The 14,805-nt window shown below is 61.1% G+C and overlaps 1 protein-coding gene across 2 annotated transcripts; it reads right to left on the reverse strand.

The window, feature by feature from the left end:
• Positions 1-9: 9 nt before the first annotated feature.
• CRLF1 (cytokine receptor like factor 1) lies at positions 10-10,727 on the reverse strand. Of its 2 annotated transcripts, none has more exons than XM_025293883.2 (9): positions 10,611-10,727; positions 5,274-5,555; positions 4,826-4,955; positions 4,506-4,675; positions 3,349-3,506; positions 3,090-3,258; positions 991-1,178; positions 834-876; positions 10-339 (listed from the first exon to the last, which is right to left on the reverse strand). In XM_025293883.2, exons 1-9 carry the CDS (start codon positions 10,720-10,722, stop codon positions 326-328), a joined length of 1,266 nt encoding a protein of 421 aa, XP_025149668.1. In that variant the 5' UTR covers positions 10,723-10,727; the 3' UTR covers positions 10-325. The 2 variants fall into 2 exon arrangements, with proteins under 2 accessions (XP_025149668.1, XP_006058088.2); XM_006058026.3 differs by having other exon boundaries at positions 834-881.
• Positions 10,728-14,805: the final 4,078 nt, after the last annotated feature.

The following is a 14,805-nucleotide window of genomic DNA, read 5'->3' on the forward strand; positions in this document are numbered from 1 at the left end:
ACAATCAGGGCACCTAAATAGTTTTGTTTATTTAAAAAGATTCCTTGGAGGGGGTCCTGGGTAGGGGGAGTAATAACCCTTCTTCACACTCAGCTCTGGCAAGCATTCTGGGAAGCAAAGCCCCCCTTCACTCACACACACCCCCCACTGGGGTGCACCTCACATGGAGGCCAGAGCTGTTGTGGCCCTCAGAGCTCGGAGTACTCGCCCCCGCTGCTGCTGACAGGGCTAGCGCACCCTGAGGGGAGGGTACAGAGATGGGCCCCAGTCTGGGGTGGCCCCTGGATCTCCATGCAGCAGGGAGGGCAGCCCCAGCCTCTAGAGCTTATCTGGCAGGACCTGCAGGCAGAGGGGAAGCCAGGCTTAGCAAGAAGCCTGGGAGGGGCCAGGACCACAGAGCAAATGAGGCCCAGGTCCTGGGCCCACCACTTTCAGCCAGCTGCCCTCCGTAGGCTGCTGCTCCTCTCTGGGCCCTGGTTTTCCTATCTGAGAAGTAATATCTATCCATCCCATGGGTTGTCCTGCAGGGAACACACGTGGCACAGGGCCAGTATGCAGTAGGTGCTCATACATGCTCTGCAGGTGGCTATGTGCATTCATTCCTGAGAATGATATTCCCTCTGGACACTTTGAAGGGGTCCGGGTGTTCTTACTTGGCTAAAGGCCACGGGGTCAGGCACACAGTAGGTGTTAGGTAAATGCTGATAAATAAATGCTGGAGGAAAGACTTGTACCTCAGCAACTCTAAGGCTGAGGATGGAGGGCCCATGGCCTGTGGTCACCAGGAGGGCTCTTGACTCCTGGCCTGCCCACCCACCTGGGCTCCCCCTTACCTCTCGCCGCGCCCCGTCTGCCCGAGGACAGGATCCCCTCGTCCTGTGCTTGGAAGGAAGGAGGCAGTGTCTGAGGGCTGTGGGCCTACCTCCCATCCCCTTTACCCCCACCCGGCCCCACCCCTCCACCCCTCTCCCAGGGGTCCCATTTTCCTACCTGGTTGCGGGTCTTATGTGACTTTTGCATCCAGGCTCGCCACTGGTCATAGAGGCGGAAGCTGAGGTTCGAGCAGTACGCGTGCTTCTTGAGCCAGCCCAGAAACTGCTTGAGCTCGCGCCGCACCGGCCCCGAGCTCGGCTCGCTGCCCCGCGGCTCGCAAGCCCCGCCGCCCGGGCCCGGGCGCTCTAATGGGGGCGGAGCGGCAGCGTCAGGGCGCGGCCAGCAGAGGGCGCGCGCGGGCAGGAGAGGGAGGTTCCCTCGCGCGGCAGGACCGCGTTCACCTCGGGGACCCACCCCGCCCGTCCCTGTTTCAGCGCGACCCGGTCCGCCCCACGGCCCGGCCTAACACTGCAGCCCAGCTGCGCCCCCGAGGAGACAGGGGGCAGGGGGAGGAAGGGGTTCCTCCTCCACATCTCCAGGCACCCTGAGCCAGGTGTGAGTGAAAGCGGGGGAGTGAGGAGAAGGGCCAGGGCCAGAGGGATAAGCCGGAGCAGGAGGCAGGGGAAAGGAGAGAGAGACGCTGATGAGAAAGCTGGAGAGACCAAGGCAGACATTAAGAGATGGAGGCAAAGAGAGACAGATACACGGGGAACGAAAGCCACGGGGGGCGGCCAAGGAGGTGCAGAGGGTGGAGAGATGGAGAGGGAGCCAGAACAGGAAGGGACAGAGACACTGGGGATGTAGGGACGCAGAAACCAAAAAAGGCAGAAAGACAGACACGGGGAAAGAGAGTGAGCGACAGATGAAAGGAGGCAGACAATTCGAAGTGACTCTGAGGGGAGGGACAGTCCCTAGGACAGGCCTGAGAGTACAGCCGGATGGATGGGGAGTGGGCCAGGAGGGCCAGGTGGGAGGCCGGCCTGTCCATCCAGCCGCCAGCCGCAGCCAGCCCTGAGCAGCCTGAGCGGGCCGGCGGATAAGGACATCGGCCTCACGTCATAAATAATGCCGGGGACCCGCTGACAGGCCCTGGCACAGCCACGGCCCCCACTGCCCCTGGCGGCCTCCCCTGGCCTCCCCCAGCCTCCCCAGCGGACGCAGCCGCCTGCTGGCTCCCGTGCAAGAATCGCAGGTGCTGGGCACGAGCAGGGGCCAAGGCTCAAGCCCCTCCTGGCTGTGCTAGTTCCCGCCCACCCCTGAACCTGGAGGGGCCCCGGATGGGGGCTGGGGAACTAGTTGGAGCCTTGCTCTGCCACTCCCTGACTCTGGGACCCTCTCTGGGCCTTGGTTTCCCCATCATTCCAAGAGCGTGAGCCTAGACTTCAAGGGAACTGCGTTCAGATCCTTGTGTGACTTTGGGGGGCTGGGTGCACCTCTTGGGGGCTTGGGGTCCTCGTCTGAGAACAGGGGGCCTCCCTTGGGTGAAACCATGGCAGGAGCAGGCGATAGGAGCCTCAGTAACTATTACTTGCAAACACTTGGGTGGCACCCACCATGAGGGCACTTTCCATGGGTTCTCTCTCATCTAGCCCTCACGATAGCCTGAGGCAGGCATGACTGTGATCCCCACTTTCCAGATGGGAAAGCTGAGGCCAGAGGTACCAAGCAAAATTTCATACCATTTCACAGAGGAGAGAAGATGGCAAAGGGAATCAGACCCAGGCGTCTGATCATTTCATCCCCCTACCTTGATCTGAAGGGGAAACCAAAGCCTGTTGTAGGGAGAGTTGGCAGCCCACGGTCTTAGAGAAGCAAGGGTCTCAAGTTCACTTGCCCCTAGGGGCTAGGGAAGGGGTCCATGTGGGTGCAATGGGCCAAGTGGGGATGGCACAACCAAAAGAGCAAGGGCCATGACTTGAGGGCAGCCTCTGCCGATGAGGGCTGTGGAGTAACTCTGTGTCCTCTTACAGACAACTTTTTCTAGGGAATCTAGAGTATTTGTGACTGTTTTTAAAAGTCTGCAAGTGGTTCAAACTTCCCCCCGCCCCCAAATGACAGGCTAAGAAAATAGATTCAAGGGCCACAATTGCCCCCCTCCCCCCAACCACAGGGCCAAGAGTTTGAGACCTCAACTCTCCCGAAGGAAATAAGGAAACAGAGGCTCCGGCTGTTTTGGAGCTGGTCCCAGGCTCACCCAGCCCCACTGGGGTGCTCACCACTTCGGGGGGTGGAGGCAGCCGTGGGGTGGCTCCATTCGCTCCAGATCCCGGCCTTCTTGGAGCCGTAGATGCCGAAGGGGTTGCAGCGCACTTGCACGAAGTAGACGGTGCCGGGCTTCAGGCCTGCCAGGCGGCAGGAGGTCTGGTTGCTCACATCGTCCACCACCTGGGCGGCCAGCGCAGGGTCAGAGGCGGGGGCAGCGCGGCAAGGGATGGGAGGAGGGAGGAGCCGGCCGGGGAGGGGCGGGGCAGGCACCTTCCAGTCCACGCTGTCCTCCACTCGGTAGCGGATCTGGTACTTGGCTTGGAAGAGGAAGTCCTTGAGAGCAGGCGGTGAAACCCAGCGCACGCTCAGCTGGTCCTCCAGGCCCCCGACGCGGCTCACGTGCACGTCCGGCGGGGGGTCGGTGGTCACTAGGGGGCAGGACAGGCCTTCGTCACCGGGATCTCTTTGGACCTGGCTGGCACCCTCTGGGTCCAAGTACCAGAGCACGCGTCTTAGATGGCACCTGCTTCCATTCTCTCTCCCCCGACTTGGGACGGGTGGATTATATTAGATAATATTCGGGTAACACTCAGCACCCAGAAGCACTCAATTAATGTTAGCTGTTATCACCACAATTATCTGTGACAGGAGAAACATAATCCTATCTTCAGGGAACTATGTAAAAAGCAGACACTGCCTGGATGATGATATTATTATTATTATGCCCAGGAGTGCAGGGGGCCCTTAGGCTGCCAGAGCCCTGGGAAGCTCCCCTTGACACACCCCCTCCACTGCCTACCTCCTACTCCTTCCGACTTCACAAAGGTGCAAAGGGACAACTGGGACATGCCCACAGCCCCTTCAGGATTTGAGGAAATAAAGTGGGAAGCAAGAGGAGGGACTTGCTGCAAGCCTTCCAAGGATCCTTCAGGGAGTCCTTTGGGCCACAAGGAGGGCTGGCCTCTTCCCCTGAGGCCTTGGTGAGGGGCCGAAAGGGTTAAGGCACAGGCCTGCTCGGGGCTGAGAAACACCCTAATTAGATTAGGCCCAATTCTGCTCGCGGATCATCCACTTCCTGCCTCCTGCCTGCACCCCCTCTCAGCTCCAGGCTGCGGCTTCCTGGGGCGCCTCCCGACCTGGGCGCCCCCTCCTAGCTCCCCTGGGCCCTCTCCCCGCACACCTGGGCTGCTGATGGGGGAGGCAGCCAGGCCAGGTGTTCTCCGCAGAGTAGGGGTATCCTGGTTGCTGCAGGGGGCTGGGGACCAGTGGGTGGATGCCTCGCTCCTCCCATCCCCAACCAGCCTGGTCCCTGAGACCTCAGCTGAGCTGCAGCCATGGCTGGGCCTTTGCGGGGCCGGGGAGGGGGGGTGCCTGGAGGTGAGGGTCGCAGGTGGGCCACGCTGGCCTCGGTAGGGGGCGGGGCTCACCCACATCCAGAATGTCCAGCGTCAGCACGTCAGAGCGGGCTGAGCCCAGCCGGTTGGTGGCCTCCACCCAGATCTCATAGGGCGTGAAGAGAGCCAGGTCCTTGGGGATGTGGCAGGAATGAGGTCCCACCGTGTGGTACTCCTCACACGTGTTGTCCTGCCCGTACCACCTGCAGGGACAGGCGGGGAGGAGGACACGTGAGGGGCCCCCAGACCTCCCCAGCCCAGCCCAGAAGTGCAGACAGGACCCCGGAGCTCAGAGAGGGTGGCCCAGGCCACAGAGCTGGGCTGGGACATGTCACCCGAGGGCCACCACCAACCTCAGCTTGTACTTGAGGGAGTAGTTGGTGTGGAGGAAGGTTTCCCCGTGGGCCCCCGGCGTCCAGCGGCATGTCAGGTCCTTCATGTTCCTGGACCAGCAGCTGATGTTGAAGGGTTTCTCTGGGGGCACTGGGGGAGTGGGTATGGGGGCTGAGGTCTGGGCTGGCCACGGACAGGTGGAAGGGGGACTTGTTGGCTGCCAGCGGGGGCCCCCCCCATGGAGCAGAAGGAGGATGGACAGAGTGGACGTGGGCAGTGCCACCTGCATAGCTCTCTTGAGAATGGTGTATGGGTGCCTCCAGGATCTCATGCCCACCTGGGGGGCCCATGCCCCTCAACTTGTGCCAGTATACCCACTGTTCAGGCCAAGACTAGAGGGCCCACGATTCACACCCCTCTCCAGAGGGAGATGCTGCCCCCAAGATCTGCCCCTGGGTGTCCACTTACGGCCAACATAGAGGCAGGAGCCAGCCAGAATGCTGCCGTCGCGGGCGTGGCACACAAGGTTGTCCCCTGACTGCTGCCTGGATCCATTGAGGTTGACCAGGGCGAGGGCCATAGTAGAGGCGTTGAGCATTCGGGATAGCTCAGGGGGCAGGCGGCGCCCGTTGAGGGTCCAGTAGAGGCCCTCGGCGGTGGCCCCTGGGGTGTCCCCATGCACTGAGCACGTGGCCTGCAGGGAGGAGCCGATGAGGAGCGTGGGGTCCTGGGGACTGATCACAGCCGTGTCTGGGGTCAGAGAGGAACACCTGTCAGGGCTGGGATGGAGCTGCCCTGGGCCTTCCACCAGCCTAGGACCTCCAAGGCTCATGGCAGTCCTGCAAAGGAGCTGTTTATGATTGCCGCCCATTTTACAGAGAAGGAAACTGAGGCTCAGTCAGGTCAAATGACCAACCTAAGGTTGGTGGCAAAGCTGAGATTCAGCCCCAGGACTGTCTGATTCCACAATTCAGTCCTTCCAAGCCAGTTCCTCACTGACTTGCTCAGGGCTTTTTCTGATCGGTGACAAACCTCATTCAGATCCAAGGAACTCCTACTTTGCACACACTTCTGACAACCACTGCACTCTGCTTTTTCTTTTTTTTCTTTTAAATTTCATTTTATTTTTTGACAATTAGAAATAACAGATTTGTGTGTTCCTTCTTTGATATCCCTCAGAACCTCACACATAGTAGATGTCTCTAGAGGAAAGCACTTCTAAAAAGAGGTGCCCTACTAGAATCCTGCTGATTTTATGGATGAAAAAAACAAGGCTCTGAGAGATCAAGGCCCTTGCCTATGGTCACCAAATAGAAGACAGGCACACTAAACCTGTATTCATCAGTCTCTAAAGTTCTGCTCTGCACCGCCACCAGAACTGAAGGTGGCTGTGGCAAGCTCTATGCTCCCAACCCTCATCCAAAAGGTCTGGCCATCGTCATCATCCTCCCCCTCAACTCAGTTTTCCTAATCTGCAAAATGGGAACAAGAAAGCTCACAGTCCTCAGGGCCATTGGAAAGATCAGATGGGAAGTGAGTGACTTCCTAAACTGGGTTGTGTGTGAACTGGGTTCTGAGCAGAGGAACCTCGGGGAGGCCATGGTTGATGCCTTTCCTCCCGACTGCCACTGGGGCAGCCCATGGCTTCTCCTTCTGAAGATTAGAATCTAAAAGGAAACTGTCTTTATCCAGGAGGAAATCAAGGCACAGAACAGGGAGAAGGGTGCCCAGTTCAAGTCCTAGATGTCGTTCTAAGCCTCAGTCTCCCCATCTGGGAAATGGGCATCATGGTATTCACCACATGGGGTTGTTTGAGAAGAGTGAAAATTTTAAGGACAACTCCGTGGGACTTTTAAGCCAGGCTGACCTGGTTTCGAATGCCCTCAGCTCACTCTGGAAGTTGACCCAGTTTCTTTACATCTCTGAGTCTTTAAGAAGCTCTCTCTCCACCAAGAGTGGTTGTAAGGATTCATTAGTTCACTCACTAATTCAAGGAGCACCTACAATGCGTCAGGACCTGAGGGCACAATGGTCGCCAAGACACTCAACATTCATGTTCTTGTGGGACTTGAGTCCAAGGAAAGTGAAGTCGCTCAGTCATGTCCGACTCTTTGCGACCCCATGGACTGTAGCCTACCAGGTTCCTCCCTCCATGGGATTCTCCAGGCAAGAGTACTGGAGTGGGTTGCCATTTCCTTCTCCAGGGGATCTTCCCGACCCAGGGATCGAACCCGGGTCTCCCACAGTCCAGGCAGACGCTGTAACCTCTGAGCCACCAGGGAAGCCCAGGGAGCAGCAGGAAAAAGCACAAGTATCTAAAAGAACAAACAAGGGAGAAAATAAAGCACGAATCAATGGTAGCAGCTAATTGACCCAAGAGGCCTGTCTGGGGAAGTGGCATTTGACCTGAGATGTGAATAAAATGAAAGTTAGTCGCTCAGTCATGTCTGACTCTTTGTGACCCCATGGACTGCAGCCCGCCAGGCTCCTCTGTCCATGGGATTCTCCAGGCAAGAACATTGGAGTAGGCTGCCATCCCCTTCTCCAGGGGATCTTCCTGACCCAGGGATCAAACCCGGGTCTCCTGCATTGCAGGCAGATTCTTTACTGTCTGAGCCACCAGGGAAGCGCATGAAATGAAAGAAGTAGCCATGACAATATATAGAAGAGGGTGTTCAGACACTGGAGCAGCAAGAGCAAAGATCCCAGGGTACAGGTGGTAGGAAATGAGGTCAGCAGGGGCCAGACCTTCAGAGAGGAGTTCTTCCAGAGTTGAGCAGGGGAGGGATTTGTGTTTTAAAAGGATCACCAGGCAGCTGTAACAGGGGACTTCAGAGGGGACAGAGGGGCGGGGGGCAGGCCAGCTTCCCTGGCAGCCAAGGACAGGGCAATCCCAGTCCCCTTGTAGGCCTCCTACATTCCAGCGGCTGCCCTGTGCTGGCCCCCCACTGCCCCACATGGGTGAGATGGGGTGGACGCAGTTCCGAGGCCGGCCCTGATGACTTTCCCGGGCAAACTTGGCTTGGAGGGCCATGTCTTGCTAGAGCCTGGGATCGCAGTTGCATTTGGGGCTTGGCCCAGGGCTCGCTGGAGGTCTCAGCGTCCGTGCGAAGGAGCCGGCTGAGCGGGCCAGAGCTGAGGAGGCGGGGGCGGCCGGGGGCGGGGGGCCAGGGGGCCGCCCCGGAGGTCCCAGGCAGCCAGCCGCCCGCTAATTCGGAATTCCTTAGGCATGAACTCGGGCGTGCCAGCGTCTCTGCCCCGGCCCACCCACCGCTTCCTGCCTGGGCCCCCCCAGCAGGGTGGGAGGCACGGCCAGGCCTGCCCAGACCCCAGGCCCATCCTCAACCCTCAGGGGTGGGTCCCGCCCCTCCCGTCCCCCACCCACCACCACAGCCAGGGCAGGAAGGGGGCGCTCTGGGGGGTCCTGGCTGGAGGCGGGGGCAATGCCCCTCTGCCCCACCCGCCTGGCCTGGGCTGGTGTGGCCTGCCTGCCAGCAGCTGCAGCTGCCCTCCCGGGGCTGGGCGGGGGATGGGGCGAGAGGGCACGGCCAGGCGGGCTTGGACAGGCCAGTCCCCCAACCCAAGCTCCAGCAGGAAAGGTCACGGGGAGGCCTTCTCCTCCTGAGGATGTGGGTGCCCATCTCAGCTGGAGCACCTGGGCAATTGGCTTGCTTTCTCCTGTTCTGTTTCCTCCTCCGTAAAATGGGAGGAAAATCCATTCTACCTGCTGGGGAGATGAATGCGATGAGCTCATGATGTCGAGAGGGCCCAACACACTTTAGTACAGAGGAGCTGTTGGGATCAGGGTCCCTCCCGGCTCTGGGGTCCTGGCTGGCTGGTGCAGTCTCTCCAGTCCTCCACGAACAAAACGCCAAGGCATTCAGCAGAACTGGGATGCATACATTCCAGCCCCGGCAAAGCAGCTGGGGACAGTCCACTGAGGTTGGGGGGGGGGTGCCTGGCCTAGTTTGGGGGCTTCCTAGAAGGCTCCCCAAGCAGACCCCTGGGCTAGGCTTTTGGACAGCACCCCCCACCCCACCCCACCCCCACCCCCATCCCGTGCTCCCTGCCTCCCCGCCCTTTCCCGCAGAGCTGGGGCCTTTAAAAGTTTTTTCCTCTCCCCCTTCCCAATCTGGAGCCACTGCCGTTATTAAAAAGGAACACCATGTGTTTTAAAAGCGAAAAGTGTGAGATTCTCTGCAAGCAAGGCAGGAGGGTGGCCTCCATCCTGGGGTCCCCATCTCCTGTCCTGCTGGTACCTGCAGACACTTTACGACCTGCTGGCCTGCTGGTCAGGTGCTAAGACACACCGTAAGTAGAAACATATTGCTGAGGTGTGAGAATCTTTTATTTAATTTCTTCCCCCTTAAAGGAAAAAACACACGCACAACAATCCCACCACCACCTTTGCTTGTTGCTCTGCTGGATGGAAAACAAAGCCTGCCACTAAAGGTGGCATTCACGAGTGCTGCCCACTGCCTGGCAGAGCTGTCAGGAATCCGAGGAGGGCCTTGGGGCAGCCCCTCACCTGTCCAGGAGCCTTGGGCTTGCTAGGCTTTCAGCAAGTGCCCCCAGGGCACGGGACCCTGAGCCTTCTGGAGGCGCACCGCAAGGAGCCTGCAAACAGCTCTGTGCAGTGTAGGTCCACCAGGGGAGAGGGACGTGCTCCTCCTGGTCGACTTGCGAGCCTGCATGGGGCCCTCGGGGTGACTGTGAACATCCAGGGCAGGCTGTGCCTGTGTGTGTGCCCTGTGTCGCCTCCCCCTTGGAAAGAGTGTGTGACCATGAATGTGTGTGTGTCAGGGATGGAATGTGTGTGTGCGCGCCCCGATGGTGTGAGAATGTGCATCTGGGATGCAGTGTGCACGCATCCGAGGGCGAGGGTGATGGGCCACAAGCCAGTGTGAGTCTTTGTGTGTCTCTGGGTGTGTCCCAGAGTGGGTCGGGATGTGGAGACGGTGTCCTGGCGAGGGTGTGCATCGGGTGGGGGACCGGAGAGTGCCGGAGGCCAGGAGCTCCCAACAGGGTGGGGGTCTCTCGGCCTGCGGGGGTTGGGGGCTCCCAGTGACTGCCCCCCCACACACACCCAGGCTGGGCCCACGGTGCCCGGACTCGCTGGCTCCCGCTCCCTCTCCCTCTCACCCACTCTCTCACAAAGATTTCTCTCGCTGGAGTCTCCTAGTCCGGCGCAGCGTGGCCGGGAACTGTTTTAAACGCTGCCGGTGGCGGGGACTCCGTAGAACCCCGCGCGCGGGGTCCCGCCGGGGGAGGGCGGCGGCGCCGGCCCGCGGAGAGGCGCGTCCCCGGGGACCCCGGGCCGCGCGCCAGGCGGCCAGAGCGGCCCCCTCCCGCCCCGCCTTCCTCACGGGGCTCATCCCTCCACCCGGGGGGGCCCCGTTCAGGGCCGGCACCCAGCGCGCCTACTGCGTGCGCCCCCGCCCGGGTGCGGTGACCCGCAGTCTCCGCGACTCCAAGTCAGCAGACGCTGTCGCGTGCGCCCCCCGCGTCCCGCCGTGCAGACGGTCCCAGGCCGCGACTCCTCGACCCCCTGGGGCCGAGTCGGGCGTCCTCCACAGGGCAGCCCAGGTAAGAAGGCCTCGGTAGCGGAAGCCGGACCCTCGGGCCAGGGAACTTCGGCGCCGTGCGCCCCACAGGTGAGGGCGCCCCGAGGGCCGCCCCGGGGGCGCCTTCCTTTGTTCCCGGGCCATCCAGGTGGCGCCCGCGCCCCCTCCCCCCCGCGGTTGCCCCCGGGGCGCACGCTCTCGGCCCAGGCGGGAAGGAGGGAGCACGGCGCCGTGTACTCACCGGCTCCTGATCCCGCTCGCGGCGCCCCGAGGACGCAGAGCAGCAGCAGGGGCAGCGGCGGCGGCGGCCGCCGCGCGGATTGGGCGGCGGGGCCCGGGCGGCCGGCGGGCATGGGGCCGGCGCTGCCGGGGGCGCGCGGCGGGCGGCGGCGAGGGGCGCGGGGCGCAGGCCGGGCGTAGGAGGGCGCGGGCCAAGCAGCCCGCACGTCGCTGGGCGCGGGCGCGGAGGCCAGAGCAAGTCTGAGCAGCCGAATTGACAAGGCGCTAATGCGCCGCTGGCCCCGCCCGGCCCCGCCCCCGGCCCGGCCCCGGGGGGGCGGTGGGCCCCGCACCGGCCTCCCCGCCGCCCGCCCGCCGGAGGGCACCGCGAGCCCCACCCGTCCGGCCTCCGCCCCGCTGCGCACCGCACGCGCCGTTTTTCCCGCGGCCCCAAACCCCCCAACTCTACCCTTACCGACCTGGGACCTCCCTTTCCGACCCTGCCAGCTCCAGGCTCCCTACCCCCAGTCTGGGACCTGGCGGCCCCCAATCGCGTTTCCATACCCCCGCCCACTTCCTCGCACCCAGCCCTCAGCCGTGTGCCCCTTCAGCGTCGCCTGCAGCCCCTAGCCCTGGTCCGCTCCTCCCCCCCATCCTCCGTCTCGGCCCCCACCCCGGCTCTGGCCCCGCCCCCCCCACTGAGCGGTCCCTGAGCCCCGCCTGCTCGCATCTCCAGCCCCTTTCCTCCCCGGGGGCCTAAGAGTCGCCCTCCGTCCCGCCCCACGCCCTCGGCGCGCGGGTCCCACAGGTTTTGGCCCAGCGCTCCCCCTCCCATTTCATCCCGCCTCTTCTGGTGCTCCGCGCGCGCAGCCTCGGCCCCAGGCTTTGCTGGAGGGAAGACGGAGCAAAAGCTGCAAGGCTTGGAGTCCCCGGACCTCGCCCAGGCTCAGCTGTCCCCCTCGGGCAGGTCCGAGCCGGGATTCTGTGGGGGCGCCCGGGGGCCTCAGAAGGGAGTTCTCGCGTGGGCAAGAGGGGAGAAATGGGCCCCGTGGGAAAGGAGACGGGGGCCTGTGCGGGTCCCGTGTGCGGGCAGGAGGGATCCCCCAGGAGGAGAGCGGTAAGCAGGCCCTCCCCCGACTCGCTAACACCCCCCCCCACGGAAAAATCCGCTCAGCGGCCCGCGGGTGGGGTGCGCCACGCGGTGAGTAATCGCTGGGGCGGCCGCCGCCCGCCGACTCCAGGTAACGCCGGCTGCCCCGAGCGACGCATAGTTTGTCTTCCTTTATTTTGCGCAGGGATCCTTCTCCGTGTTATTATTTTTGGCCACTGCTTGGCTTTCGGGACCCCTCCCGGCCCCGCTGCCTCACCCTCCTTCTCTCGGTCCTCACCCGATTCGGGCGCCCACGATAAAAGGGCTCCTGGACTCCAAGGCCCCAGTGGAGGGGGGAGCTTGAAATGAGAGTTCCGGGGCTGCCTCCTGCCCAATCGTTGGAGTCGCAGCCCCGCCCACAGCCATGTGCCCTCAGAAAAGAAGGGCTCTATCTCCCCCTTCAGGGGCTCCCTTAGAGACCTGGACCCTCCCTCCAGGTCCCTAACTAGCCAAGGGGATAAAAGTGTTTGAGGAGGGCTCAGGAGTTCCCGCCTCGTTTGGCTAAGGCTGCCCTCCACCACCCCTGCTAAGTAAGTAGTCTGAGGTCCCCAACTCAGACCTCAGACTATCAAAAAAGAGGATTGAAGGCCGGAGTCCCGGGTGTGCCCCCCACCCCGCAAGCCCAATCTGGGCTGGATGAGTTTGTGAAGGAGAGAGTTGAGCCCTGGCATGGTGCACTGTCATTTCCTGGGGAAAATCAGACCCCTCTGCCTCAGTTTCCTCCTCCGCACCATGGGGGACTCCTAGCCAGCCTACGCCTTTCTGTGGGAAGTTGTAAGGTAGCAGAAGGCTCCACGGTCTAAACACTTAGGACAGTGCCTGGCACTGGGGCACATTCTTTTGGAGTCTCAGTGTGTCACCTCTGAAAAATGGGGCCACAGTCCCACCTGCCAGAGAATTAAGTGAAGGTGGCCATTCTTGGCTGGAATTGTGTTTTCAGGATATATCCCAAGCCTCCCCCACAGCCTCGGTTCAGCAACATTTGACTTCCACCTGGAGGGCTTCAGGCTTCTGGAGAAAAAAATCTCAATATCCCCCCCACCCCATCTCTGCTCCTCCCCACCCCCACCCCAGTCATTCCCAGTCTCGGGAAAAAGCTCCCCCATCCACTCAGGTGCTCAGGCCAGAGACCTGGAGGTGCGCGTGACAACTCGCTCCTTTGCTCATCTCCCACATCCAATCCATCAGCAAATCCTGTTGGCTCTGATTCCAAAACGCATCCCCATTCTGAGGTTCGGACCTCTTTTCTCCACCCCATCCGGGTCCAGGCCCCACCATCTCCATCTGGAATGCTTGCTGCCCAGCGTCCTAGGATTCCCGGGTAAACCCTCCTGCCCTTGTCTGTACATTGGGAAGAAGGAGCTTTTAAAAGAAGCAAAGCAGGTCTTCTCTGTCCTGCCACCCTCTCCCCACTCCTTCTCTCCTCTCTCCTCATCCTCTTCCTTCCTCTCCCTCACACTGCTCCAGCCCCGAGGCTTGTACGTTTGCTGTTCCCCTCTGCGGGGATGCAGTTCCCCCCCAATTCTTCCCCCAGTTAGCACCTTCTTTTCCATCAGGTCACAGGTCAAGTTTTCTCAGAGGGGGCCCCCCAACCTTTCCAGGCACTCTCTGTCCCCTTCCTCTTTTAAAATTATCTTTGTAACACAATTCTTCAAACATCATCTTCTCTTGAGACATTTTCTTTACATTGTGGGCATCCGGAGAGCCTGCACCCAGGGAGGTCCACTGGAGAAGAGCTCAGTGAACATTTGCAGAGATGAAAGGATGGAGGTGGAGGTGGGAGGATATTACAAAAAAAAGAAGAAAGAAAGAAAGAAAGAGAAAGGATGGAGAATTCTCAGTCCCTTGGAGTAGCAAGAAAACTCAGTCCCCGTGAATCATGCTGTCTTGGGTCCCAGCCAGGCCCCGGATTTGCTCTGTGACCCAACCTGGTAGCCACCCCTCTCTGGTCCTTAACCTGTAGAAGGGTATGCACTGTTGGCTCAGTCCCTCCCTGGAGCATGCCCTCTGCCCTCAGGGTGACCTTAACCTCATACCTTTGATTTTCTAAGGAAAGTGATTTGACCTCTAGGTGCATCCTTCCCTGCCCTTGGTTCTCCAGGCGGCTTAACCCCTTCCTCGTCAGTCCCGCTGCCTCTCTGTGCAGGAAGGGGAACCAGCTCTGGTGGAACTTCTGGCAAATATTGACCCAAGTCCTTGAAGGTGGCTGGGAATGTACTGAGGTGGCGGATGAAGGAAGGGCCCCCAGGGGGAGGGGCTCCTCCTTAGTCTTTGCACTTAAGAATTACCTTGGGGGAGACCCTCCAGCCCAGCTCCCTGCCGAATTCCAGGGCACTGAGGGGCCCCTGGGGATGGGCAGTGGTAACAGCACCTTCAGAGTCCCCTAGGGAGTGAGGAGGGCATAGAGCTGCCTTTCCCATGCTGAGACCCACATGGTCAGGGCCCCTCAGTATGGGATTAGCTGCCTCGTGTTCCAGGCCAGTGTTCCCAGGGAGCAGGGACAGTGAGGGTCTAGCCTGGATGTGGGCTTAGAGCAGCAGAACCCAAGTTCCAGACCTGTATGCAGGAGAAGGTGGGGCTTTATCATTTCCACCCTGGAGGTTCAGCTGGAGGAGCTTGGATTCCGGGGTCCCCAGCTTTGTGCACTATGTAATTTATAAACCCAGACACCATAGGCATTGGAAGTGAGATCTCAGGAGTGCAGAGCTGCCTGTGTCCAAATCCAGACCGGTGTTCACCCTGCCTGGGAGGTCTGGGTCCCCTGCCCTCTGCAGCCTGGAGAACCTCCGATGTCTCGGGTCCAGGAGGCGCCAGCTGTGTTGGGGGTGAAAACTGTGCTCCTTCCCCTCCCCCCACCCACTGTCAGCAAGTCGCCGGTGCCATGGTGTCCTGCTAAGTCCCCAGGCTGTACCCGGCTTGGGGGTGGGGGTCAGCGGGGTCGTGGCGAGGGCGGCAAGGGACAAAGGGTGCTTGTCCGATGCCCGCCCTGACCTCGGCCGCCGCTTCTCGGACGCCTGGCCCGCCTCTGATTCACGCCCAGGCCGGCCGCAGCGACTCCCCGCTAGCC

This window comes from Bubalus bubalis, chromosome 9 (assembly GCF_019923935.1).
Source record: "Bubalus bubalis isolate 160015118507 breed Murrah chromosome 9, NDDB_SH_1, whole genome shotgun sequence".
Classification (NCBI taxonomy): Eukaryota; Metazoa; Chordata; class Mammalia; order Artiodactyla; family Bovidae; genus Bubalus; species Bubalus bubalis.

Bases quoted from the DNA above. Each gene is read 5' to 3' on its own strand.
- CRLF1 (XM_006058026.3), bottom strand. From the start codon at position 10,722: ATGCCCGCCGGCCGCCCGGGCCCCGCCGCCCAATCCGCGCGGCGGCCG. The intron at 5,556-10,610 runs GTGAGTACACGG...CTCTGACCCCAG, and splicing joins GCGAGCGGGATCAGGAGCCG to ACACGGCTGTGATCAGTCCC. The intron at 4,956-5,273 runs GTAAGTGGACAC...CCACTCCCCCAG, and splicing joins CTCCTGCCTCTATGTTGGCC to TGCCCCCAGAGAAACCCTTC.